Here is a 26,436-nt window from a genome sequence, read left to right as displayed (position 1 = left end):
GAATGATTAGCTGTGGTTTAAATCCTGAAGCACCTCTGACTGTGATGTCTTACAATATGAGTAGTACCTGATATCGAATGTCACATCGAATGTCACAACTGAGCTAATGGTTCTTGAAGTAAAACTCAAAAAAGTGTAGGGACCCATCAATGACTGCGTTCGCCTGGAGTTTATCTCTCATGTTTCCCCAGACTAAGCCCCCAGCAACTTGTCAATTATAGTTTGTATTTTCTTATCCTGGCACTGCTTCTCTTAGAGATTTCTGCTCTGGTAAATTATAATTTTTCTGTCTTCACTTATTGGTTTCTCCAGTTTGGGGGACAGCAGTTTGCCTTGTGACCTTACTTCTCTTATGAGTCTAGGAAGAGTTGCTGACTTCTCAGTTGGTTCAGCTTTTTACTTGTTGTTAGGGTAGAGTGTGAACTTCCAGATTCTCATATGCCAGACTGGAAAACTGAAGTCTGAATCCTGCTGTTTTCATCCATTCTACCACTCTTCATTTTGACTGGGGATTTTAAAACATTTACATTTATTTTTCATTTTTATTTTTTTAATTATTTTTTTTAACGTTTATTCATTCTTGAGAGACAGAGCATGAGCAGGGAAGGGGCAGAGAGAGGGAGACACAGAATGCGAAACAGGCTCCAGGCTCCAAGCTGTCAGCACCGAGCCCGATACGGGGCTCGAACCCACAAACTGCAAGATCCTGACCTGAGCAGAAGTCAGATGCTCAACCGACTGAGCCACCCAGGCTCCCCAAAACATTTACATTTAAAATAATTATTCCTAGGGAAGGATTTACCATTACTGTTTTGTTATTTGTTTTCTTTATGTCTTATAACTTTCTTGTCCCTCATTTCCTCTTTTATTGCCTGTCTTTGTGTTTGCTTAATTTCTGTAATGACACTTTTTGGATTCCTTGACATTTCCTTTTGTGTATAGTTTACAAATATTTTCTTTGTGATTGCCACAGGAATTACATATAACATCCCAAAGTTATAACAATGTATTTTAAACTAAACTTCAGTCCCAGACAAAAGCTCTACTCCCTTCTTTAGAACTCCACCACCCACATAATGACATTATGTTATTAATGTTACAAAGTACATCCTTATATATTTTGTATGCATTAACTTAGATTTATAATTGTGCTCTTGTCTTTCATATCCTGTAGAAGAATAAAAAGTTGAGTTATGAACCAAAATTGGGATAATACTGATTTTTATACCTGTGTATGTATTTATCTTTGCTGAGGAACTTTATATTTTTGTATAGGTTTGAGTTACTCTCTAGCTTCCTTTCATTTCAACAGAAAGGACTCCCCTTAGCATTCCTTGTAAAGCAGGTTTAGAGATAATGAACTCTCTCAGCTTTTGTGTGTCTGGGAATATCCTATTGTCCTCATTTTGAAGGGCAGTTTTGCTAGATAAGGAATTCTTGAATATTTTAATAATAATTTACATATAGCACCCCCCTCTGTTCTGGCCTGCAAAGTTATGTCCCAAGTTGCAATGGAATGAAGCTGATGTGTTAAAGGAATAAAGAATGTGTTCTCTATCTTTTAATTTCCCTTCAAGTCCTGTTAAGTGGTTGACAGATTATATCAAAATACTAAGAGATGGCTATATCTGCAACTGTAAACCCAAGGGAGTGTACAGATAAACTATGATTCCTGCAATTAGGAAGATTATCAAATATTTACCAACAATACAAATACCCCCCTCCCCTTTCTTAGTGATTCCATGAGGACCTGTTTGTGTCACTTGTTATTCTTGCTTATCCTCTGAGATTACCCTGTTGAAGCTACTATATATGGAAACTACACGTTTACGTTGCTTCTTGGTTCTGAGTCCATTTCCTTGTGAGATAGTTAAGGTTATGAAACTAAAGAAGGATGGAGAGAAAGATAGTCTGAGCAATCTAAGGAAAACTTTCAAAAACATGGGATTTTCTTAACATCTTTTTACTTTCCAAATGTCCTAGTTTCAAGAAAGAAGATATAATTCTTTGAAACAGAGGGAATACACATTTTTCATTCTTTATGGATGGAATGAAGAAAAAAATAGATTGTAGGAAACGAAGATCTTTTTTAAGGATCTCATAGAAGTGAAAGTTTTCTCTCATTTTGACCATATTTCATATTGTGTGAATCTATTGAAGGAACAAGAAGAAGGATACCTCATGATCTCCGTACTCAACCTCAGGTTGGCATTTTCAGGGAGATGATCTCACAGACATTATATCATGTGTTTTTGTACAAAAAAAAAGTGTTTTAGAAACCAGTGTGTGTATCTCTGAGTGTGTGCACTTTCTACTTCTGTGCTTACAATGCTCTGCATTGTATCTGTAACTCCAACAGTTACTAGTAAGCACCTGACAACCACTGCATTGGTCTAGATTATAAAATTTCCTGCTGGTCATGTGCTTACACATGAATGTGTAGGGACCTTTGTTTACCCACAGAATTTTATCTCACTTTAATTTCTTTGTAATCATTTTTTTAAATTTTTTTAATGTTTATTTTTGGGAGAGAGAGAGAGAGAGAGAGAGAGAGACAGGGCCTGAGCAGAGGAGGGGTAGAGAGGTAGGGAAATACAGAATCCAAAACAGGCTTCAGTCTCCAAGCTGTCAGCACAGAACACGACACAGGGCTTGAACCCACAAACCATGAGATCATGGCCTGAATTCAAGTGGGATGCTTAACCGACTGAGCCACCCAGGCACCCCATCGCTTTGTAATCTTTGAGTCTCAGTTACACTAGATTTAATTCATTACATCATGATTGTCCTTCCCAGTGGAACTTTGTTTATGCCCCTTTCCTTTCCTTTGTTTATGTGTGTGTGCATGTGGGTGCAGATAAACGGATACATATTATCTTTATCTATACCTAAATATCTATATTCAGATTCCATGGGACCAAGTCATATAATCTTCACATTCCAACCTAAGTTCCATTTACTCAAGAAGACTTTTTTTTGACTCACGAAGCTTAATTTGATCATTTGCTATCATTTCTGTATAACTCATCCTTCCCTTAGCTTTGGGATAAGTTTTGGCCATATAAATTAGGTGTTGAAAGTTACACTACCATTACTTGTTTAAAGCTAAATCAGGAAAAAGACATATTTGTGTTTTTCACTGTAATAAAGCTAGGTTATACTACATATAAAAGCCTGGAAAAAATGTTTGATTAATAATATATGGGGGATATAATAAGTATTTTGTCATGATTCAGGAAAGCATATGTATTGGTAACTCTGTGTAAGTTCTTATTAGTACATATTATATTTATAAAGATTTGTTTGGGACAGAAGGAGAGCATATTATCTTTAAAAACTGATGGAAGTTCTACATAAGTACTATGTACTGCCTTGATGGGAGCTAGGAGAAGCAGAAAACAGCAAATCCCAGCAGAAAAGTCCCTGGGATAATATGATATAAGTATTATCTTTCTGTACTTCTAAACACAGTCATTTGGTTAGTTATTACTAATTTTGGTATTATGGTCCTAGTGAATTTAAATACACCTGATTATGAATTTGAATTGTTTTTAGCAATAGAGCATTAAGGGTCTTCCTGAACTGAATCTACATGTTTTTAGCATCTGGTTGTGATCATCTGTCATAGCAACTTTATCTTTAGAAGTACTGATAAGCACGGGAAAAAGCATCATGCCTCCTTTCAACACCTCTCATCCCTCTCCTGTCACCTTCTTGCTGATGGGCATCCCAGGACTAGAGCACCTGCATGTCTGGATTGGGATTCCCTTCTGCTCCATGTATGTGGTGGCTGTGGTGGGGAATGTGACCATCCTGGCCGTGGTGAGGGCAGAGCGGAGTCTCCATGAGCCTATGTTCTTCTTTTTGTGCATGCTCTCCGTCACTGACCTGGTCCTCTCCACATCTACACTGCCTCGGATGCTGTGTCTCTTCTGGCTTGGAGTCCATGACATTGCCTTTGATGTCTGTCTAGCCCAAATGTTCTTCATTCATAGTTTTACTGCTATGGAATCTGGCTTTTTTCTGGCCATGGCCTTTGACCGTTATGTGGCCATTTGTCATCCACTGCACCATACTACCATTCTCACCCATGCACGCATCACTATAATGAGTATTATTGTGGTGATTAGGGGTGTAGCCTTCTTTTCTCCACATCCCATCCTGCTCAAACAACTTCCCTACTGCAGATCACGAATTATTGCCCACACCTATTGTGAGTTCATGGCCGTGGTGAAGCTGGCATGTATGGACATAGGGGCCACCAAGAGTTATAGCCTCAGTATGGCTTCTATCATTGGCTCATGTGATGCAATTCTCATTGCTGTATCCTATGCCTTCATCCTGCGCTCTGTATTCCGCCTGCCATCCCGAGAAGCTAGCTTTAAGGCTCTGGGCACATGTGGGTCACATGTCTGTGTTATTCTTGTCTTCTATTCCACAGCTGGTTTTTCCATTTTCACTCACCGTTTTGGGAAAAATGTGCCTGCACATGTCCATATTTTTATTGCAAATATGTACCTTTTGGTGCCCCCTTTTCTCAACCCTATTGTATATGGAGTAAGGACCAAGAAAATACGGGAACATGTTATTAGGACATTAATGGTCAAAGTTGCTTGATTGTAGTTGAATTGATAAAATAAATGGAAATAAAATAAGTGATATAGTTAAAATAACTAGCTACTCTTACTCTCACAAGCAGAATTGCATTTACCATCTGAAAGTTCTTTTATTTACTATATGTCTGTGAATTCCAAAAATTCTAATCAAACAAGTTATTTCAGCTTTTTCATTTATTAAATATTCGAGGACAAATTGTCAATCTCCTTCTAACTGTATGTCTTATGGAGGATAATTACAAACAGAGAGTGAACAGTGGAAGGAGAAAAAGGATAAGTAAACAATATAGAAAAAAAGATTTCTATAGAGAACTAAATGATGGACAGTTTCCACTTGTATTTATGGAACAGCTCAGTGTACAACTGCAATAAACTTCTCTTGATGTTTCTCTTTGTTAATATATATTTGTATGTTGGTAATAAAGAAAAGACCATGAAGATCAGTCTATCATCGATCTATATATCCATGTATCTATGTATCTACCCAATATCACCACTTATGCTTTTTGCATTAAGATAAGAATGTAACTAAAGGACATTTACTGGTGGCTTTTTTAGTATTGTGGTAAAATATACATAACATGATAGTTGTTATTTTAACCATTTTTAATTGTCCAGTTCAGTGTAATTCGTGCATTCACATTGCTGTGCAGTCATCACCACCATTCTTCTTCAGAGATTTTTATCTTTCCCATCTGAAATCTATCCATTAACATTAACTTCCCATTCCCCACATTCCCTGGCAACTACCATTATACTGTCTTTGTGAATTTGGCTACTCTAGGTACTTCATATAAGTGGAATCATACAGTATTGGTCTTTTTGTGACTGGCTTATTTCACTCAACATAATTTCTTCAAGGTCCATTCATGTTGTAGAATGCGTCAGAATTTCCTTACCTTTTAATGTGGAATAATATTTCCAATAAATATTATAGTGGACTATAGATACATAGATAACACAGACATATATCTAGATACAGATTCCTATCTATCTATCTATATTTCATTTATCCATTTATCTGTGGATGGACACTTGGGTTGCTTCCAACTTTTGCCTCCTATGAGTAATGCTATTGTGGATGTAATTATATAAATATCTGTTCTAGTCTCTGTTTTAATTTCTTTTGGATAAATACCCAGAAGTGGAATTGCTGTATTATATGGTAATTCTGTGTTTTCATTTTTGAGCAATAGCCATGTCTCTTTTTGCACAGCAGCTGCATCATATTACATTCTCACTAGCAATGCAAAAGGGTTCCAATTTTTCATATCCACACCAACGATTTTTTTTAATTTTTTTAAATGTTTATTTATTTTCAAGAGACAGAGAAACAGGAAGTGAGGAGGGGGTAGCGCAGAGAGAGGGAGACACAGAATTCAAGCAGGCTCCAGGCTCTGAGCTGTCAGCACAGAGCCTGATGTGGGGCTTGAATCCATGAACTGTGAGATCACGACCTGAGCTGAAGTCGTACGTTTAACCGACTGAGCCACCCAGGCACTCCTAATTTTTTAATTTTTTAAAAATAGTAGCCATCCTAATATATGTGAAGTGGTGTCTCATTTTGGTTTTGATTTGCATTTCCCTAAAAATTAGTGATGTTGAACATCTTTTCATGTATATATTTGCCATTTGTACACATTCTTTGGAAAAAAATTTATTCAAGTTATTTGCTCATTTTCTAATCTATTGTGTTGTTGTTGTCATTGCTGTTGAGCTTTAAAAGTTCTTTATATATTCTGGCTATTAATTTATTATCAGATATATGGTTTACAAATATTTTCTCCCATTCTGTGGGTTGCCTTTCCCTCTCTTTATAATGCCCTTTGATGCACAACAGTATTGTTTTCCTGCTCATTTTTTAATTGAAATATAATTAACATATAATGCTATATTAGTTTCAGGTGTAGAATATAATGATTCAACATTCTATACATTACTCAGTGCTCATCACAGTAAGTTGACTCTTAATCCCCTTCACTTATTTAACCCATTTCCTCACCCACCTCCCCTCTGGCAACAACCAGTTTGTTGTCTGTATGTAAGTACAAAAGTTTTAATTTTGGTGAAGTCCAGCTTATTTATTTTTATTTTTGTTGCCTATGTTTTTGTGTCTTATCCAAGAAATTGTCAAATACAATGTCATAAGGTTTTCTCTCTATTTTTTTTTCTAAGTATTTGATAGTTTTACCTCTCCTATTTAGGTCTTTGATCCATTTTCAGTAATTTTTTTCTGTATGATATGAGTTCAATTTCATTCCATTGAATGTGGATATCTAGTTTTTTCACTGCCATTTGTTGAAAAAAAAACTGTTCTTTCCCCATTGAATGATCTGGGCTCTCTTGTAGAAATTACCTGACCATATATGTTAGAGTTTATTTGGGAGCTTTCTTTTCTCTTGTATAGGTCTATATGTCTGTCTTTAGGCCAGTACCATATTTATTTGATTACTATAGCTTTGTAGTAAGTTGTGAAATCAGAAAGTATGAGACCTCAACTTTGTTCTTATTTTCAAGATTTTTTGTGTGTGTGGCTATTTTGTGTGAGATTTTGTATGAATTTTAGATTGGATTTTTCTGTTTCTACAAAAATGTCATTGCAACTTTGGTAAGGATTGCACTGAATCTGTAGATGACTTTGGGTAGCGTTGGCATATTAACATTATGTTTTCCAATCCATGAGCATGGAATATCTTTCTATTTATTTGTGTCTTCATTAATATCTTCTAACAATGTTTTGTAGTTTTTAGTGTACAAGTATTTGTCTTTTTGCTTAAATTTTATTTTTTATTTTTTTTTATTTTTGAGACAGAGAGAGACAGCATGAACGGGGGAGGGCCAGAGAGAGAGGGAGACACAGCATCTGAAATAGGCTCCAGGCTCTGAGCTGTCAGCACAGAGCCTGACGCGGGGCTCGAACTCACGGACCGCGAGATCATGACCTGAGCCGAAGTCGGACGCTTAACCGACTGAGCCACCCAGGCGCCCCATGCTTAAATTTATTCCTATTTTATTCTTTTGGAATCTATTATAAATATAATTATTTATGTAATGTCCTTTTCAGATTGCTCATTGTTAGTGTATAGAAATGCAGTTTGGGGGTTTTGCATGTTGATTTTGAATATTGCAATTTTGCTAATTTATTTATTGGTTATATTAGGTATGTTTGTGTGTGTGTGTGTGCATACAAGTGTGATATCTTTACGGTTTTCTTCTTACAAGATCAAGTCATCTGCAAACATAGTTTTGTATCTTCCTTCCCAACTTGTATGCTTTTTATTTATTTTTCTTGTCTAATTGCTATAGCTAATACTTCCAGAACTATGTTGCATACAAGTGATAGAAATGGGCATATCTCTCTTGTTCCTGATCATAAAGAAAAAACTTTCAGTATTTCACCATTGAGTACAATGTTAGTACAAGGGCTTATCATATATGGCCTTTATTATGTTGAGGTTGAGGTTGCTGGTCATTTTTTATTGTCCCCTTTCTAATATTTAATAAGAGTTAACTAGGAAATACTGTCATTCTTTCAAATCAACCAATTACCAAAGCCCTATAGAATTGTTAAAGGTATCTATATTAGTAAGAATCTAACCAGGACACACACACAAAAAAAAATTGAATATTTAGGACAGGACATCTTTAATACTGATAATTATTTATATAATTATATAGCTTCTGAGAAGTGAAATATTAAAAATAAAGACTCCCAGAAATTAAGAACTATAGGAAGCCATACCAGCTCTAGGTCAGTGAAACAGAGGGGGGAGCCAGCAGTTCCAGACTCAAAGATATGAGTCTCCCAGTGGAAGCTGAAACCATGGAAGTCCTCTCTGGCAGGATCTGGAGCCCTGGAGTAGATGCAGTTGAAGAGAGTGAGAAATAGGGAGAAATAACCTGACTTCCCTTTCCTCTTCCCTAATATTTTCCTGCCAGTACCTACACTGAACAAACCCAGCATAAATACAGATGATCTGTGATCCTGGGAAACATAGCCTGCAATGGTCAATGCTCCTGAAATACAGAAAAAGGAGAAGAAGTTGAGGAAGGACAAGTTTATAAGGAAGACATATTTAATATTTGCATAACATTGCAACGAAAATGCACATAATGATTCTTTTGTATATAGGGATAATGAATATCCTTTACTTGATTAAACAAGTAAAATTCAAGAGGATTCAGTAATAGAAACATGACTAGAAAGTATCCTGGAGCTTTAGTTGTTTTTCAGAACTAGATAAGATTCAAGTAAGTTACTTAATATCTGGAGACATATGGGGATATTAATATGGATACCCTAATTAAATAATAACCATGTGCTTCTCTGATATTCTCCATTCTGTCTAGCTCTCATCACATATGTTGTGAGAAGGCATTAATTCGCAGTGCCTACATGTGCTTAAACCCTAGAAGTGTAATAAATCAAGTATCTCAAGAGACTCGGAGTCCAGAGACCATCTCCTCTTGGTTTCTAAGTTCAGAGCTAGCTTGGGTGGCAATGACACTACCAAGATTGATTCCCTTCAAGAGACCAAACTGTTCCTGAAGAGACTAGGAGAAATTATTGAAATTGCTTATAATCAGACAACATTCTCGAAGGAGGTGATAGGTAGGATATTCCTTGCAGGCATCTGGTCCCCCAGGATAAGAGATATAATGAAACTTGCTGTAGTATAGCATATATTAAGCTGACCTTCACGGTGAACAATGGGACCATCTCATTATAGAGGTAAGATAACCTGGTTACAGGCTGCAGAGTTGTAGTTGAGTTGGGATTGGAAAACTCAATGCTTCCATAAGAAGGGAATGATGGAACCTAGGATGGGTTTCTAGGTCCAGTCTTAAGTAGTGAAGACAGTACTTGTGGCTCTCTGAAAGATGGTTGAACTTCTTGACAAAAAATAAAGTAGAAGAAGATGAACTCAATATTTAAGCTGAAATGAACAGTTTGTTCATTCATAATTTTTATTAGTCTACTTCTAGGATTTAGTCCTAAACTGAACTGGTCAAAACATTTTTTTTTTAAATAATTCTTACTTTTATTCAGAGTTAAAGGATACTTCATGTTATAAAAGCTCACCATATACCAATATTTGAACCGAAATAATTATTTATCAATTCAAAATTTAGTATTGTTAGGATATCCTTCCAAAATAATTGCTCACAAACTCTAAGGAGTGATTTCTGGTAAGCCGATTTCTGGAAATCAAGAGTTGCATTTAAAAGTTTGCTTAAGGAATCAGACCTCTAAACCCAGACAGCAAACTGATGGTTGCTAGAGGGAAAGGGGTGGGAGATGGAAGATAGAGCCTTCCAGTTATGGAATGAATAAATTATAGGAATAAAAGGCACAGCATTGGGCATATAGGGAAAAAAATTTAGCTTTGGAAACAGAAGTCAGTGTGAAGTGTACTGTGTGATTGAAGAATGTATTATTCACCTTCTGGAAGAATTTGATTGATCTTTTACAAAACAACACAAATATCTGGTAATCTGAATACCCATGTTTTCCAGACTTAGTCATTTTTTCTATTGGATAGTCCTTTGCTAAGTGATTTTCTTATTGTTCAGTTGAGCTGATTTTATGAAGATAAGGTCCTTGATTTGTTAGCTAAATGACTCACCTTTAAAAATAGGACCAGTTTAGGGGCACCTGGGTGGCGCAGTCGGTTAAGTGTCCGACTTCAGCCAGGTCACAATCTCGCGGTCCGTGAGTTCGAGCCCCGCGTCAGGCTCTGGGCTGATGGCTCAGAGCCTGGAGCCTGTTTCCGATTCTGTGTCTCCCTCTCTCTCTGCCCCTCCCCCGTTCATGCTCTGTCTCTGTCTGTCCCAAAAATAAATAAACGTTGAAAAAAAAATTTTTTTAATTTAAATTTTTTAAATTTTTAAAAAAAAATAAATAAACGTTAAAAAAAATTTTAAAGTTTGGTTCATACTTCTTCATTCTCCTTTTTTTTTTTAGCTAATTTCCCCAATTGTTCTTTAGTATTTCCCAAGTCACCTTTTCATTATATCTATAAGCCCTATCATTGAGAAGGGGGTGAGAGAGGTTAAATATCACAAATCACTGATCTCAATCATGATGGTTGGACTTACCCTTTTTTGCTTGTCTCAAATTGTAGAAAATTATATCTTCATACTCAGCAATATATCACCTGTTACCTCTCTAATACTATAATACTACTGAAATGCATCTGGCTAACTGAACAACACTTTCTGGAAAAAAAAAAAGGCAAGGAGATAGATAGATGACAGACAGATAGACGATAGATAGATACTTTTCTACTAATTTTTCTTACCCAAAAAAGCACAATCCCATGTATTTAATGCATTGCGAGATTATACTACTGAAGAAATAATTCAATAACTGGCATCTCTCCAAACCCATAGTAATGGAAAAAAAACATTGATATTCATATATTTATAATCTTTGTGATTTTTAATTTGGACAGGGTCATGGAATATCTATTGTTTGCATAATGTTAAATTACAACAGGACCAGTCTTCACCCTACCAGCTTTCTACTGCTTGGCATTCCAGGATTGGAGGCTGTTCACATATGGATTTCTATCCCTTTTTGTCTAGTCTACCTCGTGTCACTAATGGGAAATGTTGCCCTTCTATTAATTGTCAAGACAGACCACAAACTACACGAACCTATGTACCTCTTTCTATGCATGCTTTCAGTGGCTGATTTGATTCTTACTTCTTCTACACTTCCCAAGATACTTAGCCTCTTCTGGTTCAATTACAGAGAGATCTACTTTGAAGCCTGCCTCACTCAAATGTATCTTATTCATTCTCTGTCTACTATGGAATCTGGATTTATCCTGGCCATGGCTTTTGACCGCTACATAGCCATTTGCCACCCATTAAGACATTCCACTATCCTGACCCCTGCAGTGATTATAGGCTTTGGTTTGGGCATTGTCTTTAGAGGAGCTGTACTCCTCAGTCCACATCCCTTTCTACTGAGGTGGCTTTCCTACTGCAGAACTAATGTCATCTCCCATACGTACTGTGAGTTTATGGCTGTGATAAAGCTAGTTTGCACTGAAACCAAGATTCGTAGAGCCTACAGCCTAATTGTGGCATTCCTGACAGGGGGATTGGATTTCATATTGATCATCTGTTCTTATGTCCTTATTCTTTTCACTGTCTTTAATCTGCCTTCGAAAGCTGCCCGCCTCAAGACCTTAAGTACATGTGTCTCCCATGTATGGGTCATCTTAGTGTTTTATACACCAGCCTTTTTCTCTTTTCTCACTCATAGGTTTGGCCACCACATCGCTCCACATATCCATATTTTTATAGCCAATATATATCTTCTTATTCCACCTATGATGAACCCTATTATTTATGGTGTAAAAACCAAGAGAATCCGGGAGGGATTCTTTAAATTCTTAATAATCAAATGTGTTTGAAAGCATATATTGCTGCTTTCAAGATTCTCCCTTTGTCTTTTTCTTTTAAACATTTGACTGATATTTTAGGTAAGGATATCTTGTTTTCATTCTGCTTAGAATTTGTTGAGCTTCTTGTTTGTGAGGATTGAAGTTTTTTTGTTTTTTTTTTATCAATTTTTGAAAAATTTCAGCCATTATTTCTTCAAATGTTATTTCTGTCTCTCCTGTCCTTCTAGGATTTTCTTTATAGGCTTTTTTTTTTTTTTGTATCCTACAGGGGTCTTTGAGACTTTTTTCATTTTTTTCTTCTCTTTTTTTTTTTTTTTTTTTTTTTTTTTTTGCTTTTCAGGCTGAACAGTTTCAATTGGCCTCTCTTCAAGCTTGCTTATTCATTTTTTTCTCTAAGTTTAAATATGCTTTTGAGCACCTATTGTGAATTTTACATTCATTTATTATATATTTCCATTATACTTGGTTCTTTTTAAATAATTCCTGTCTATTTATACTCTGTATTTGGTGACACATGATTCTCAAACTTTTCCTTTTCTTCTTTAGACTTGGTTTATTTTAGTTCTTGGAGCTTATTTGTAATAGCTGATATCAAGTCTGATTCGTAAGCAAGATTTTTACTTGGAGTGGGTTTTGTTTGTTTGTTTTGTTTTGTTTTGTTTTTGAAATCTTGTGCATGCACTATGCACATGGATAGGTGGCCTTCTATATTCCTAAAAATATGTTGGAACTTTTCACATCCTCCTATGAACATCTCATTCTCTGTTTTTATTTGTTTGCTTGTTTTTGTTTTGTTTGTTTGTTGGCTGGTTTGTTTTGAGTTTTATAGTCAGTCTTTTGTTAACCCAATTAGTAAGTTTGTCTTAGGACACTTTAATGTTAAACAATTGCCATTACAAATGCCTTTTTCTCATAGGCTGATTTCTGAGTCATGTCAAATAAAAACAAGCCTTTTGAATAGAGCATTTTTCAAGCTTCCTGTTGTGTCAAATAGTGACAGTTTATTTTGATGGTGATTTTTGGACTGCCAAACCAATTTTGTCCCTTCTTTTGGATGCTGGGATGCTGGTTTTCAAAGATATAGAATGCATTTCTAAAAACTTTAAATGCCTGTGTCGATTAACTTTAATATCTGTGTCATTTCTGGGTCAGTTTCAATTGATTAATTTTTCTTACTTATTATGAATTTTGTTTTTCTATTACTTTTCATGACTTGTAGGTTGGCATGGATTATATAATTATATATGATAATATATGAAACATATATAAACATATAAAATATGTAAAAAACAATATATATTTTACCCTGTGGAATGCTAAATTCTTTTTTGTATTTCTGTGTTTTCAGGCTTTGTTCTGGGACTTGATTAGATTGAATATTGGTCAAGCTTGTCAGGTTTTGTTTTAGGCTGTACAGTGTGAAACCAGAGCAATATTTCATCTAGTACTCATTTTGTCTCACTGTTTGGTTTCCCTATATAGTCTTATATCACAATAAATTATGAAAAATTCCTCAGTGACTTCTCAAAAAGGGTTGGCTTCAAATATTGTCCCAATTTTGTATGTGTGTGGTTTTGGGTAGATTGGTTCACAGAGGTTTTGCTCCAACTAATCTGAACTAATTAGTTCACAATGAACTAATCAGTATTGAAGTAATTTTTAAAGCAGTCCTTCTGAAGAACAAAGAAGTTGTCTCTCTGCAGATTTCTTCTCTTTGGTACACTGATTTACTGTTTCTGTTTTATTCTTCCAAGAATCCCAGATCCAGGGGCACCTGGGTGGCTCATTCGATTAAGCATCCAACTCTTGACTTCAGCTCATGTCATGATCTCATGGGGTCGTGAGTTCAAGCTTCGCATTAGGCTCTGCGCTGACAGCAGGATTCTCTATCTCCCTCTCTCTCTCTCTCTCTCTCTGCCCCTTCACCACTCACTCTCTCTCAAAAATAAAAATAGAAATAAATTCCTTTTTTTTTTCAAAAATTAAAAAAAAATAATGTTTATTTATTTTTGAGAGACAGAGAAACAGAGGATGAGCAGGGGAGGAGCAGATAGAGAGAGACACAGAAAGAATCCAAAGCAGACCCCAGGCTCTGAGCTGTCAGCACACGATGCAGGGTTCAAACTCAATGAACTGAACTGTGAGATCATGACCTGAGCCAAGCTTGGAAGTTGGATGGTTAACCAACTAAGCCACCTAGGTACCCCAAACAAACAAACAAACATAAATCTTAAAAGAAGAAGAAGGAGAAGGAGAAGGAGAAGAAATAAGAGGAAGAAGAGGAAGGGAAAGAAGAGGAGGAAGAGGAAGAAGAAAAAAGAAGAAAGCTGAAAGAGGAAAGAAGAAGAATCCCAGCTCCCGATCCTGAATTTAAGAATCATGTTGTACTCTGCCTGGGCTCTACCTTTCCCTAATGTGTTTTGGTAACTTTCCCTATGCAGTAACCTTGGGCAATTGAAAGGATAACCTCATTAGTTTCCCATCCCACAGATTCCATTGTCTTTCATTATCTGATGTCCAATACCTTGAGTGCCTTTACTTCATATATTTTATGGTACTTTAGTTATTTCATGCACATTCCTGTTTCTCCAACTTGTCCAAAAACAAATGTCCCCACATATTCCTTTAAGTTCAAATTTAGAAATCCTCAACTATCTAAATTCTTGTATCTGATTCTTCACTATACAAATTGTGAAACATTTTCCCATACTGTTCACTAATTGAGTAAACACACACAGACACACTCATACGCACATACAAACACACACAGTGTATCTGTATAGACTGATATAAAATACTTCAGTTGATAGGGTGCCTGGGTGGCTCAGTCGGTTGAGCATCTAGCTCTTGATTTCGGTTCAGGTCATGATCTCACATTTTGTGAGTTCAAGCCCCAGAAAGGGCTCTGTGTGGACAGTGGGAAGTCTGCTTGGGATTTACTCTTTCCTTCTGTCTGTGCCCCTCTCCTGCTTGTTCTCTCTCTCTCTCTCTCTCTCTTTCTCTCTCTCTCTTCCTCTCCCTCAAAAGAAGATAAACTTAATAAAGATAACTTATCTTAATAAGATAAACTTAATAAAAATTATTTAAAAAAAATTTTTTAACATTTATTCATTATTGAGAGAGACAGAGAGAGACAGAGCATGGGAGGGGCAGAAAGAGGAGGAGACACAGAATCTGAAGCAGGCTCCAGGCTCTGAGCTGTCAGCACAGAGCCTGATGCGGGGCTCAAACTCACAAACTGCGAGATCATGACTTGAGCCGAAGTCAGATGCTTAACTGAGCCACCCAGGTGCCCCCTAATAAAAATTATTTTAAAAATATTTAAAAATAAAGCAAATACTTTGTTTTAAATATACCTTTATTAAAAATAGAGCTGCTTTTGGAGGATGTTGCTTTCATCTGCATGAACTTTGCCTTTATTTTTATTGTAATGAAATCTAGACGTAATTACCAGTCATCCATGGTCAGTGCTTTATTGCTATCCATTTTTTATTAAGTTTATTTATTTATTTTGAGAGAGAGAGCAGGGGAGGGGCAGGGAGAGAGGGAGAGAGAATCACAAGCAGACTCCACACTGTCAGCACAGAGCCTGATGCAGGGCTTGAACTCACCAACAGTGAGATCATGACCTGAGAAGAAACAAAGAGTCAGACACTTAACTGACTGAGCCACCCAGGTGCCCCTGCTATCCATCTTTGTATGTCAAATTTATAGCCTAGACCAGCTGACATAATTGGAACTCCCTAAAGGCAACTGGCTGTAGAGTGTAAGGGATTTCCCTTTCCAATGAGGAAATCTTTAAATCCAATGAGTCTCAGAGGAAGACAATCTATGTACCATTTATTATTACCACTTCAATTCCCATCATTATTAGTTGCCACTACCACTTATTAACGTGATTATTATGTTATTCATTGTATTAAACACCATAACCATATTAATTCATTTAAGCTTCATATAGACAATATGATATACGTACTACTAGTATTCATATTTTAAAGTTCAGGAAATTTGAGATTGTAAAGATGAAATTACATGAAAACAGTTATACAACCAATACTAGCAGAGCCAACTCTGAAGACAGGTCTTCCTCTACAGCATGAGGTTCATCACATTTTACCTAAAGACACTAATGCTGGTGTTAACACCAAAGGGAAGCTCTGTCCATTTAGAAGCATTAGCCATTAGTTCCCTCCGTTTCCAGAAGACTAAAAGCCTTTCGTTCAAAGTATTCTAGATTATTTTGGTAATCAGAGATGTAGAAATATATGTCTGCATATCTATCTGCATATCAATATATCTATATCTTTGTAATTAAATATTTAAAAAAAGAAGAGAAGAAATAGGATATGGAATCCCTGATATTTAACGCTATCTATGGAGTAGACTCCTGGTGTTAATAACACTATGCTTTCCTTGTACTTTACACATCAAATAGGAGCCTTTTACACCATACTGACTGAGAAAAAGGAAACAGGGAATTTTGTCTTTAAGAAGGGAAACTCAGAATCTTGGATAAAATATGTTATATAGCACTATATATATATATTTTTTCCCTTCCATTCAAGTTGACATATTAAATCTCACAGTGCTAAATGTGTTCTTTTGAGACATCCTTAGTCGCTCTTTGTTTGATTTTGGCAAATCATTTATCCTATGAGCTCTAGTGAAGCTATCTCAATGAATAATATAAACATCAGAGGCAAAATATATGGTACAGTGGATGGCAAGGGAAGTCTGCAAGTGTAGACTGGTCAGAGAAGACTAAGGACAGGAGAAGTGGTAGAAAAAGGGACAAAATGCCTCGTTATGTTTTCTGTGTTGGCTTATGTCTGGTATACCTCATCCATTGGTCATCAGTATTTGTTAGTTCTAATTTCACAGATTCCTTCCAATGCTAGCAACTAAAGAGCAACAGGGAATTTAATTACACTACTTGACATTGTTACCTAGTCCCTCACATCCATTTGGAAATGGAAATCCCAGGCTTACATTTGAAAGGCAAAATTAAATAACGAAAGTAATAGTAAATAAAAAATGACTTGTCAAACAGTAAATGGGGAATTTTGTTGTATACATTATTAATTTTCATATTATATAACTCCTGAAAAGAAGATATTATTATCCTCCTCTTTAAGATAAGGAACTAACATCAACTAAGCTGTTGTAACTCATGCAACGTCTGGGGAAATATGAAATTTTAGGGAATATCTGGGTAAAGATGATCATTTCAGGTGATTATGAGGCAGGCACTGCATGGGTAACACTTTATTCACACTGCTTTAAACAATACTGACTTATAACTCTGTTCGAAAATGTGGGACTATAGAAAGTTTATTCAGCTTCATGCTGTGAAGACCAATGTTTTCCTTATACAATCTGCAATGTTCAGTTCCACAAAAGTAAAATTAAACAATCATCATTGTGACCCTAGTACCCACACACTCTTTTGATTATTGGTTCCTGAGGTTAGTCCTCTAATGACTGCAAAAGTCTCAGAAGGCTGTCATCTGTCTGGTCAGTGAGATTCCTCTAGAAGAACAAAGAGAGACATTCTCATTGGTGATCATTGACAGCCATCCCCATGGGGCATTCGTTTTGCATAACCCTCCTAAAACCTATGGCTCCAGAGCAAGAAGCAGCAGGCAGCTGGTTTGTCTTATAGGCGTCTGCAAGATGAGTGCAACCCCAGGCAAAACCCAGCCAGATGAAGAAATAGGACTACGTGAGACAGGCATTTCTACTCGAGAGAAAAACAGAAGAATTAAAAACACTTAATAGCTTATATGACAAGGATAGTGAGCAACAAATGGACTCCAACCATAGCACAGAACGCAGCATCAGGAAGGTCTCCTTCCATGCCAGTCTTTACTTCCATGGCTAAATTGTAGGGGCATCTACAGGGTCTCCCATAGAGGGTAAGGTGACTAAAGGAAAGGCAGCACTTAGGGAATTTAAGATGGAGACTATAAACAAGAACAGAATTAATTAAACGTAATATTTTATGGGCTTACTGGTGCATGCAACTGAACAAAATGTTTTCTAGGTTTGAAAGATATTTGAGACCAAAAGTAATGGTCAATGAGGTAGTTAAACTCTGAAGTAGTGCACACTGCCTGCCACTCTGGCGATGCATCTGAGAGGTATGGCTAGATGCTTTGTTTGAACTTTATAAAGTGAGAGTAACATAAAGATCAAGTAAAACCATAAATCAAGGTCCGTTTAAATGGCCCAAGTATTCATATTTGTCTTTGTATATCAGTCTGATCACATTCACAGAAATTGATTTATGCTAGGTTCAGTAAGTGTTTTCAATCCAAAATAGCAATTTGCTTTTATAGACAGTTTCTAAGTAAAACGACAGTTTTCCAATGAAGAGAAAAAATAAGCCTGATAGGGGAAAAGATGTTTTAGAGACATAATCAGGGCAATAACTATCTAGTTTTCACTTGAAAATCAGCCTCTTTTTGTTCTTATTTATTTGTTTAGTGAAACTATCAGCAAAATAAATCCATGCTGTTTTCAGTAATTACGGAGCGGTGTTTATGAAGTGGATATACGGAGCAAAATATGACTTTTGGTAGTGTGTTTTCTTTCCCTAGGGTAACGTTTATGCTTTCTTTCACTTTTTGAATTTTAAGATTAAAACAAATATTACTGGCTAATTCCAAAATCCTCAACCTCCATACCTGTTTCTGGCACAAACTTTCCTTCCCTCTATAGATTATCATAAGATATGGGTCACATATTTGAGGTACAAAGAGTATTTTTTAAAATATTTATTTCTTTACTTTTGAGAGAGAGGGAGCACAAGCAGGGGAGGAGCAGAGAGAGACGGAGACACAGAAACCCAGGTGCCCCACGAAGAGTATTTTTTTTTAATTTTTTAATCTTTATTTTTGAGAGAGAGATAGAGAGACAGAGCATGAGCAGGGGGAGGAACAGAGAGAAAGGGAGGAACAGAGAGAAAGGGAGGCACAGAATCCAAAGCAGGCTCCAGGCTCTGAGCTGTCAGCACAGAGCCCGATGTGGGGCTCAAACCCATGAACCGTAAGATCATGACCTGAGCTGAAGTCAGACACTTAACTGACTGAGCCACCCAGGCACCCCAACTATCTTTTTACTCCATTTGCTTTTAAGATCTCTATGATTTCTGAAACTCTATTAGCTTTTTAAAAAATGTGTCTATATGGAGATGCAGTTGATTTATAACATTGTATAATTTAAGGTGTACGGTTGTTAATTTGGCACATTTATATATTACATTATGATTACCACATAGCATTAGCTAACACCTTTAATCATATCTTTTTTATCATTTCTTATTTTTTTATCTTATTTTGTATATTTTTATTATCTTATTACCATTTCTGTTTTGGAGTTAGGAAAAATTAAAATCTAATCTCTTAGCTACCTTGAAGTTTATAATAGCAACATTTTTGTCTATAATCATTTTGCAGTGAATTAGATCTCCAGAACATATTACTAGTTGCAAATTTCCACTGACTCTTTGTTAACTTTTTAAAGTTATTCCTGATTTTTAAAATCCATTTTATTTTATTTTTTTTTTAATTTTTTTTTCAACGTTTTTTATTTATTTTTGGGACAGAGAGACACAGAGCATGAACGGGGGAAGGGCAGAGAGAGAGGGAGACACAGAATCGGAAACAGGCTCCAGGCTCTGAGCCATCAGCCCAGAGCCCGACGCGGGGCTCGAATTCACGGACCGCGAGATCGTGACCTGGCTGAAGTCGGACGCTTAACCGACTGCGCCACCCAGGCGCCCCTTAAAATCCATTTTAAAGTCTCGCTCAAATCAAATTTCATTGTCCACGGACATCATGTGATAGAGTATTGTGTACTTCCTCTGGCACCATTTATACTTCTCAGAAGCTGCAGAAACATCTGTTGCTGTGCTTGAGCCGCTGGGACTCTCCAGTGGAGCTATAAAATCTGAAGTTAGCATTTCATGAGGGAATAATTCAAATCTCTGAATTCCTGGCTTTAGTTCAACACAACACAATTAATCTGGAGGGATATAGACAACTTGTCTATGTTTACTCAAACCTAAGACATGAGAGAGGCAGTGATGAGGGTACTGTAGCATATTGGTGTGAAGAAGGACTTTCTAGAACTCAGGCATAAATATTCAAAATTACTTTGGACTCTTGAGACTCAGCTGTGCTGAAAATAAACTGAGAGCATGCAATAGAGGAAGACACGGTGGTCCCTCTGAAGATAAGTTGGAGACTTCTCTGGATTGCCTCCTTGTTGACAGGTAAATTGGTGTAGTCCCACCACATAGAACTAGCCACTAATAAGTTAGATCAGGATGCTCTTGGCATTTTCCCCAATCATCCTTTAGAAATTCTGGTCCACAAGGTACCTGGTACCAACTCTGGAAAAGTAAGTGTATGCAGGTATATTCTCTGGGCTTAAGCATAATTTAGTAAGAAATAACATACTAACCATTAGTTTCACAGTGAACAGCTGGTATCAACTGAGATGTTGGAATGTAAATTTTATATTATATATTTGTATATTAGATATTATATTAATATTGTATATAATTATTTATATCATATATATATATATTTGTATGAATTATCATGAAAGCATGGACAATCTGCCAAAGTAACATTTTTCCAGGGATCCTGGAAAATCCAGGGAGCATACTTTTTGGATGTAAGGTCAATGACTTTGTTGCTATCTTAAAGCTATTATGCATTTAAGTGATCAGATGCTGATTCTTTTATGGCCAGAAATTCACCAGGGCAGCAAATTTCAAAAGTATTGTCCTTTGAAGCATTGCAAGTGTGGAATGCTTATTATTCCTTCATGTCTTGCTTTTAAAAATCTCTATTTAGAATTTATCTCATGCCAAATTCTCCAACACCATAATTACTTTGGAGGGGTACTTCTCAGAGAAGGCATTGTTACAGGTTCCTTGTTAGAATGCGAGGAACTTGAGTTATTTATCAGAAGTTTTGCAAAAGGAAGGAAGGAAAGAAGGAGGGAAGGAAGGAAGGAAGGAAGGAAGGAAGGAAGGAAGGAAGGAAGAAGAAAGAAAGAAAGAAAAGAAAAAAAAAAAGAGATTTTGCTCAGCCTGGCTATCACAGACAGAAGGAGAAGACTTAGTGTCAGGCAGAATGTTGTGGAGTTTCTGAGCTTAAGGAGATAGTCTTTACTCAAGCTAGTCCTTAATAAGATTAACAGCTGACAGTGAGTAATGCAATACATGTAATTTCAGAGAAGCTCACCAAGGAGGACTTAAAATATGAATAAAATTGCTCAGTTGCACTTTTACCTAAGTAATCCTACTGTATATTTACCAGAGTATATATGCACTTGACCACTCCAGGGACAAAGGAAGGAAAGAAAGCAAGACTATATCTTCACATAGCCAGAATCACCATGATTGACTTTAACTCCACTGCATTCACCAATCCTAGTACCTTCTTCCTGATGGGCATACCTGGCCTAGAATATTTGCATATTTGGATAGCCATCCCTTTCTGCTCAATGTATATTGTGGCGCTCATGGGAAACATACTTATCCTTTTTATCATCAAAACTGAGACTGTTCTCCATGAACCCATGTTCTATTTTCTTTCCATGTTGGCCATCACAGACCTCATCTTGTCAACCTCCACTCTTCCCAAGATGTTGGGTATGTTCTGGTTCAATTATCATGAAATCGGCTTCCATGCCTGTCTCACTCAGATGTTTTTCATCCATGCTTTCTCTGGGGTGGAGTCAGGGCTTCTTGTGGCCATGGCACTTGACCGGTATGTGGCAATCTGCAATCCGCTGAGACACACATCCATTCTTACAAATACTGTGGTGGCTCAAGTTGGCATAGTGGCACTTCTACGTGGGTTAGTACTAATGACACCACATCCATTTCTGGTAAGGAGATGGCCATATTGCCAGTCCAATGTAGTCCCCCACACATACTGTGAGCACATGGCTGTGGTGAAATTGGCTTGTGCTGACATTTCCATCAGTAGTCTTTATAGTTTGGCAGTCATTGTCTTAATTGTTGGGACTGATGTGACATGCATCTCTCTGTCCTATGTACAGATACTTCGTACTGTATTTAATCTCCCTTCTAATGATGCCAGGTTGAAGACCCTCAGCACTTGTGGGTCCCATGTGTGTGTCATCCTCACCTTCTACATCCCTGCTCTTTTTTCCTTCCTCACCCACCGTTTTAGTAAGCATATACCACGCCACACCCACATCCTGCTGGCCAACATGTACTTGTTGGTACCACCTATGCTGAACCCTATCATCTATGGAGTAAGGACCAGACAGATCCGAGAATGTGTTCAACAATTATTCATGACTAAAATCAGCTGAGAATTCTGGGTCTTATTTTTCCACTTATTCCCATCCTCCTGTAATTCTTTGGTATAAATTTCTTGGATTCTAGCTTCAGCAAGACCAAGTATTAGAATCTTAATTCTTACTTACTATTTCCATAAGTGGAAGTTATATTTAACTAACATGCACATGGAAAACAGATACAGCAATACCTATGTCATAAGTTAATGGTTACAAAGTGTTTACTACTGTTTCTAGTATATTGTAGCACCTAATAAAGATATTATTTCAGTCTGTGAAATAATTCTGTGTGTTATGTGTTTGTTTTCTCAGTGTCTTTATGAAACATGTTTATTCGTTTATTTTATAAGATTAACCAAATAAGAACATCAATCTGACTGTGGCTTTTTTTTTAATGTTTATTTATTTTTGAAGGAGAGAGAGACAGAGCATGAACTGGGGAAGGGCAGAGAGAGGGAGACACAGAATTCTAAGCGGGCTCTAGGCTCTGAGCTGTCAGCACAGAGCCTGATGCAGGGCTCGGACTCAAGAACCATGAGAATGACCCAAGCCAAAGTCCGACGTTTAACTGACTGAGCCACCCAGATGCCCCTTTTTATCTTTTTTAATGGGGGAATTTTCAACTAGATAATCCAGATGGCAGTCTGCATTGGGTTGATTTGTCCTCTCACTGTAACCATAGGGAAAGTTGGTGAGAGATGGGCAGAAGAGAAAAATGTTGGGTAGGCCATAGAGCTTTCAGCTTGCAACTTATGAGAAGGGTGCATGTTAGGAACTCCCTTGAGAATTGATATGGATTGCAAAGTGAGTCATTCCCACTGCTAGTGCAAATGCTGTGTATCTTTCAAACTTGTGGAAAATTTCAAAGAATTAGAACTGTTATTCCTGAAATGAGCAAATAAAATAAAATGATGACTGATTTTGCATTCATCTATCCACTCAGTAAGTATGTAGTAAGTATCTGTAATGTGCCCAACACTTCTATGGGCATAGAAGACATGACAGTAAACAAAAGAAGCAAAATTATTTCCCTTAGTGAAGCTGATAGGCAATAAGTAAAGATGGTAAATGAAATTAATTAATGTATACTGATTATAAGGGGGACTTTTCTAGTAATATTTAATGTTACAAATTTTAGTCTAATCTACTTCTGGTTGCATCCCACACCTTTTGATTGCTGATGGATACTGAAAGAGGAATCTTAAATTTTCCAAATACAATAGTGGATCTGACAATATTTTCTTTCATTTCATCAATTTTCTTCATGTAATTTGAACTCTGCACTTAAGTGCATATGCATTTATCTTCTTTTATCTTGATATAATACCCGTCTTTATCCTTGACAGTATCTCTTATTCTGAATTCTACTTTGTCTTATATTAATATAGCCACTTCCTCCTCTTTTACATACTGTCTGCATGGCATGTATTTTCCAACTTTTTAATTTAGCCTATTTATGTATTTATATTTAAAGTAGTTTTTTGTACACAAATACAGTTGGATCTTGTTCTTTTATCCGATTTCACCATCTCTGTCTTAAATTGGTGTGTTTAGACCAGTACCATTTAATGTGATTAATGATATGGTTGAGCTTAAGTTTACCATTTTTGTATGTGTTTCCCATAAGTCTGATCTGTTTGTTGTTCTTATTCATCCCCTCCCCCCACTGTTTACTTTTGGATTTAAATAGTTTTAGTATTGAGTTTTAATTTATCTATTGGTTTTTGGCTATAATCTATTTTATTTTATTTTATTTTATTTTTTAGGGATTGCTCTAGATCACAGTTTTCCAACTGTGACACTGTTACTATTTTCAACCAGATAATAATTTGATGGAAAGTTCGTCCTGTGCACTGCAGGATGTTTAGCACATTCTCTGGTCTATGGCTGCTAGCTACTGCTAACAACTAATGGTATCTCTAGAAATTACCAAATGTCTGACTGGGAGCAAATAGGACTGAGAACCACTGATACACAGATTATGACATACATACCTAACCTTTCACAATTGACTTAGAGTTAATATTTTACCACTTCAAGTGAAATGTAAAAGAACCTTACTTTTATGGGATCCTGTACTTCCCTACATGTTGCAGTTGTCACATGTACATCTGCATGCATGGAAACCCCACAAAGGCTATGGAAAAGTTATCTTAAACAACTGGAGCAAGTGAGTTTCATATTTAACCATATAATTATAATTTCTGTTGCTCTCCCTTTACTACTGATCTCCTAATTTTCAAATTTGTATAACCTCTCTTCAACCATAAGTCATTTTAGAATTTCATGTTGAGACTGGCTGCTGGTGATGGATTCTCTCAGATTTTCCTCAGCTGGCAAAGCCTTTATTTCATCTGCATTCCTGAAATATATTTTCTCTGTGTACTGAATTTTGAGTTAACTGTTTTTTTTTAAATAAATTTTAGCACTTAAAAATACTGTTCTACTGTCTTCTGGACTTTAAGCTTCCTTATGAGAAATTACACTCATTCAAATTGTTCATCTTCACATAATGACTTATTTTTCTGGCTCTTTTCAATAAATTTTCTTTATCTTTGATTTTTACCAATTCAATATGTTCTTTCTATATGTATGCTGTTCTTTAAGTTTACTTGTTTAGGGATCAAGAAGTTTTAAAAATCTATGAATTTATATCTTTTACCAAGTTTAAAAATAATTTCCTATTGTTTCACTAAATATATTTCTCTGCCCAATATTTTTTTCCTCCTTATGGGACACCAGTGACATGAATATTAGAGATTTTTATGTGTTCTACATCCTTGAAGTTCTGTTCATGATTTTAATATTTTTTCTCTATTCTCCAGATTGAATCATTTTCTTAATCGAGTTTACACTTTCCTCTTCATTCTGCTATTGAGCTAATCTGATGAATTTCAGATTTAAGACTTTTACTTATAAAATGATGACATTGTTCTTTTTTTATACTTTGTTATCTCTGTGTACAACCTCTCTTTCACATACTTCAACAGTGTTTACCTTTAAGTCATAAAGAATAATTGTCATAACTGCTTTAGAGTTTTTGTATGACAGTTCCAACGTGTCTGACTGATATTGGGATTGGAATCTGTGGATCATTCCTTCCCTTGATAGTCACATGTTTTCTGGTTTTTCATATGTTTAATATTTAAAAAAAAATTTTATCATGAACATTTTGAATATAGATCTTGTTAAAATCCTTTGTATAAGGTTGATTTTATCTTTTCCGGGAAATCAATTTGGTAATGTTCAGACTGCAAGTCCTATCTTGCTTCCTGTGATGGTTCTAATGAATGCTTTTGTCCCTCATCCTGAGATTTGGAGATGGTTTATATAGTAATTGAGTTCTCAGTGCCTTTACTGTGTTTTGTTGGATCTGTCCTATGCATGTGCAGCTCAGGAGTAAGCTCATAGTTGGTGTCAATTCATATACAGAATTAAAGGAGCTACTTATTCAGCTCTCTCTTCTCCAGGATTCTTTTCATATTCTGTAGTTGTCAGGAGTCACCTCTCACGTCTCCATGACCAGAAAGACAGCCTTTCTGGTAGAATTTAGCGATATGTATCACCATATCATCAAAATGGGTACCGCCCTTGGGGAAGTAGGAAAGGAAGGAAGGAAGGGGGAAAGAAAGAAGAAAGAAAGAAAGAAAGAAAGAAAGAAAGAAAGAAAGAAAGAAAACAAAGGATAACAATAAGAATTTCACACACATTCTCAAATATTAGCCTTCTCTTTTCTTCCCTTCCCCCTTCCTTCCTCCCTTCCTTTCTTCCTTCTCTCTTTCCCTTTTTCTATCCATCTCTTCCTTCCTCTCTCCCTCCTTCTTTTTTTTCTTTATTTCCTTATTTCTTTATTTTCCTTATTTCTCTTTCTTTTTTTATTTCTTTCTGGCCAGAAAGATAAACCTTCTCTTGGGGTTTTAGTTGTTTGTATTATTCTGTGACTGAGATATAACTTTCAGTCAGATCTAGTAGAAAAACAAAGAAGAAATAGGAGGATCCTCCTCTTTGTCTCCAGCTCACAGACACATTTCTCCTGATTCTCTGTCTAGAAAACA

The 26,436-nt window shown here is 36.3% G+C and overlaps 3 protein-coding genes across 3 annotated transcripts; all 3 read left to right on the top strand.

Moving 5' to 3' along the window:
- Positions 1–3,672: 3,672 nt before the first annotated feature.
- LOC124504601 (olfactory receptor 52E4-like) lies at positions 3,673–4,617 on the top strand. The gene has a single exon (XM_047070041.1). It carries the CDS (start codon positions 3,673–3,675, stop codon positions 4,615–4,617), a length of 945 nt encoding a protein of 314 aa, XP_046925997.1.
- Positions 4,618–11,092: 6,475 nt separating this feature from the next.
- Positions 11,093–12,043, top strand: LOC124506486 (olfactory receptor 52K2-like). Its single transcript, XM_047072560.1, has one exon. It carries the CDS (start codon positions 11,099–11,101, stop codon positions 12,041–12,043), a length of 945 nt encoding a protein of 314 aa, XP_046928516.1. The 5' UTR covers positions 11,093–11,098.
- Positions 12,044–21,376: 9,333 nt separating this feature from the next.
- LOC124505471 (olfactory receptor 52E4-like) lies at positions 21,377–22,396 on the top strand. The gene has a single exon (XM_047071429.1). It carries the CDS (start codon positions 21,377–21,379, stop codon positions 22,394–22,396), a length of 1,020 nt encoding a protein of 339 aa, XP_046927385.1.
- The last annotated feature ends 4,040 nt before the right edge of the window (positions 22,397–26,436 follow it).

The sequence above is a fragment of the Lynx rufus genome, unplaced genomic scaffold, assembly GCF_022079265.1.
Source record: "Lynx rufus isolate CCGP_SWC_20201006 ecotype Redwood Valley unplaced genomic scaffold, mLynRuf1.p SCAF_9, whole genome shotgun sequence".
In the NCBI taxonomy this organism is placed as follows: domain Eukaryota; kingdom Metazoa; phylum Chordata; class Mammalia; order Carnivora; family Felidae; genus Lynx; species Lynx rufus.
The sequence above is the reverse complement of the archived record's forward strand: the minus strand, read 5'-3'. Positions and strand labels throughout refer to the sequence as shown.

Excerpts from the sequence above, each read along its gene's own strand:
- LOC124506486 (XM_047072560.1), top strand. The coding sequence starts at position 11,099 with ATGTTAAATTACAACAGGACCAGTCTTCACCCTACCAGCTTTCTACTG.
- LOC124504601 (XM_047070041.1), top strand. The coding sequence starts at position 3,673 with ATGCCTCCTTTCAACACCTCTCATCCCTCTCCTGTCACCTTCTTGCTG.
- LOC124505471 (XM_047071429.1), top strand. The coding sequence starts at position 21,377 with ATGCACTTGACCACTCCAGGGACAAAGGAAGGAAAGAAAGCAAGACTA.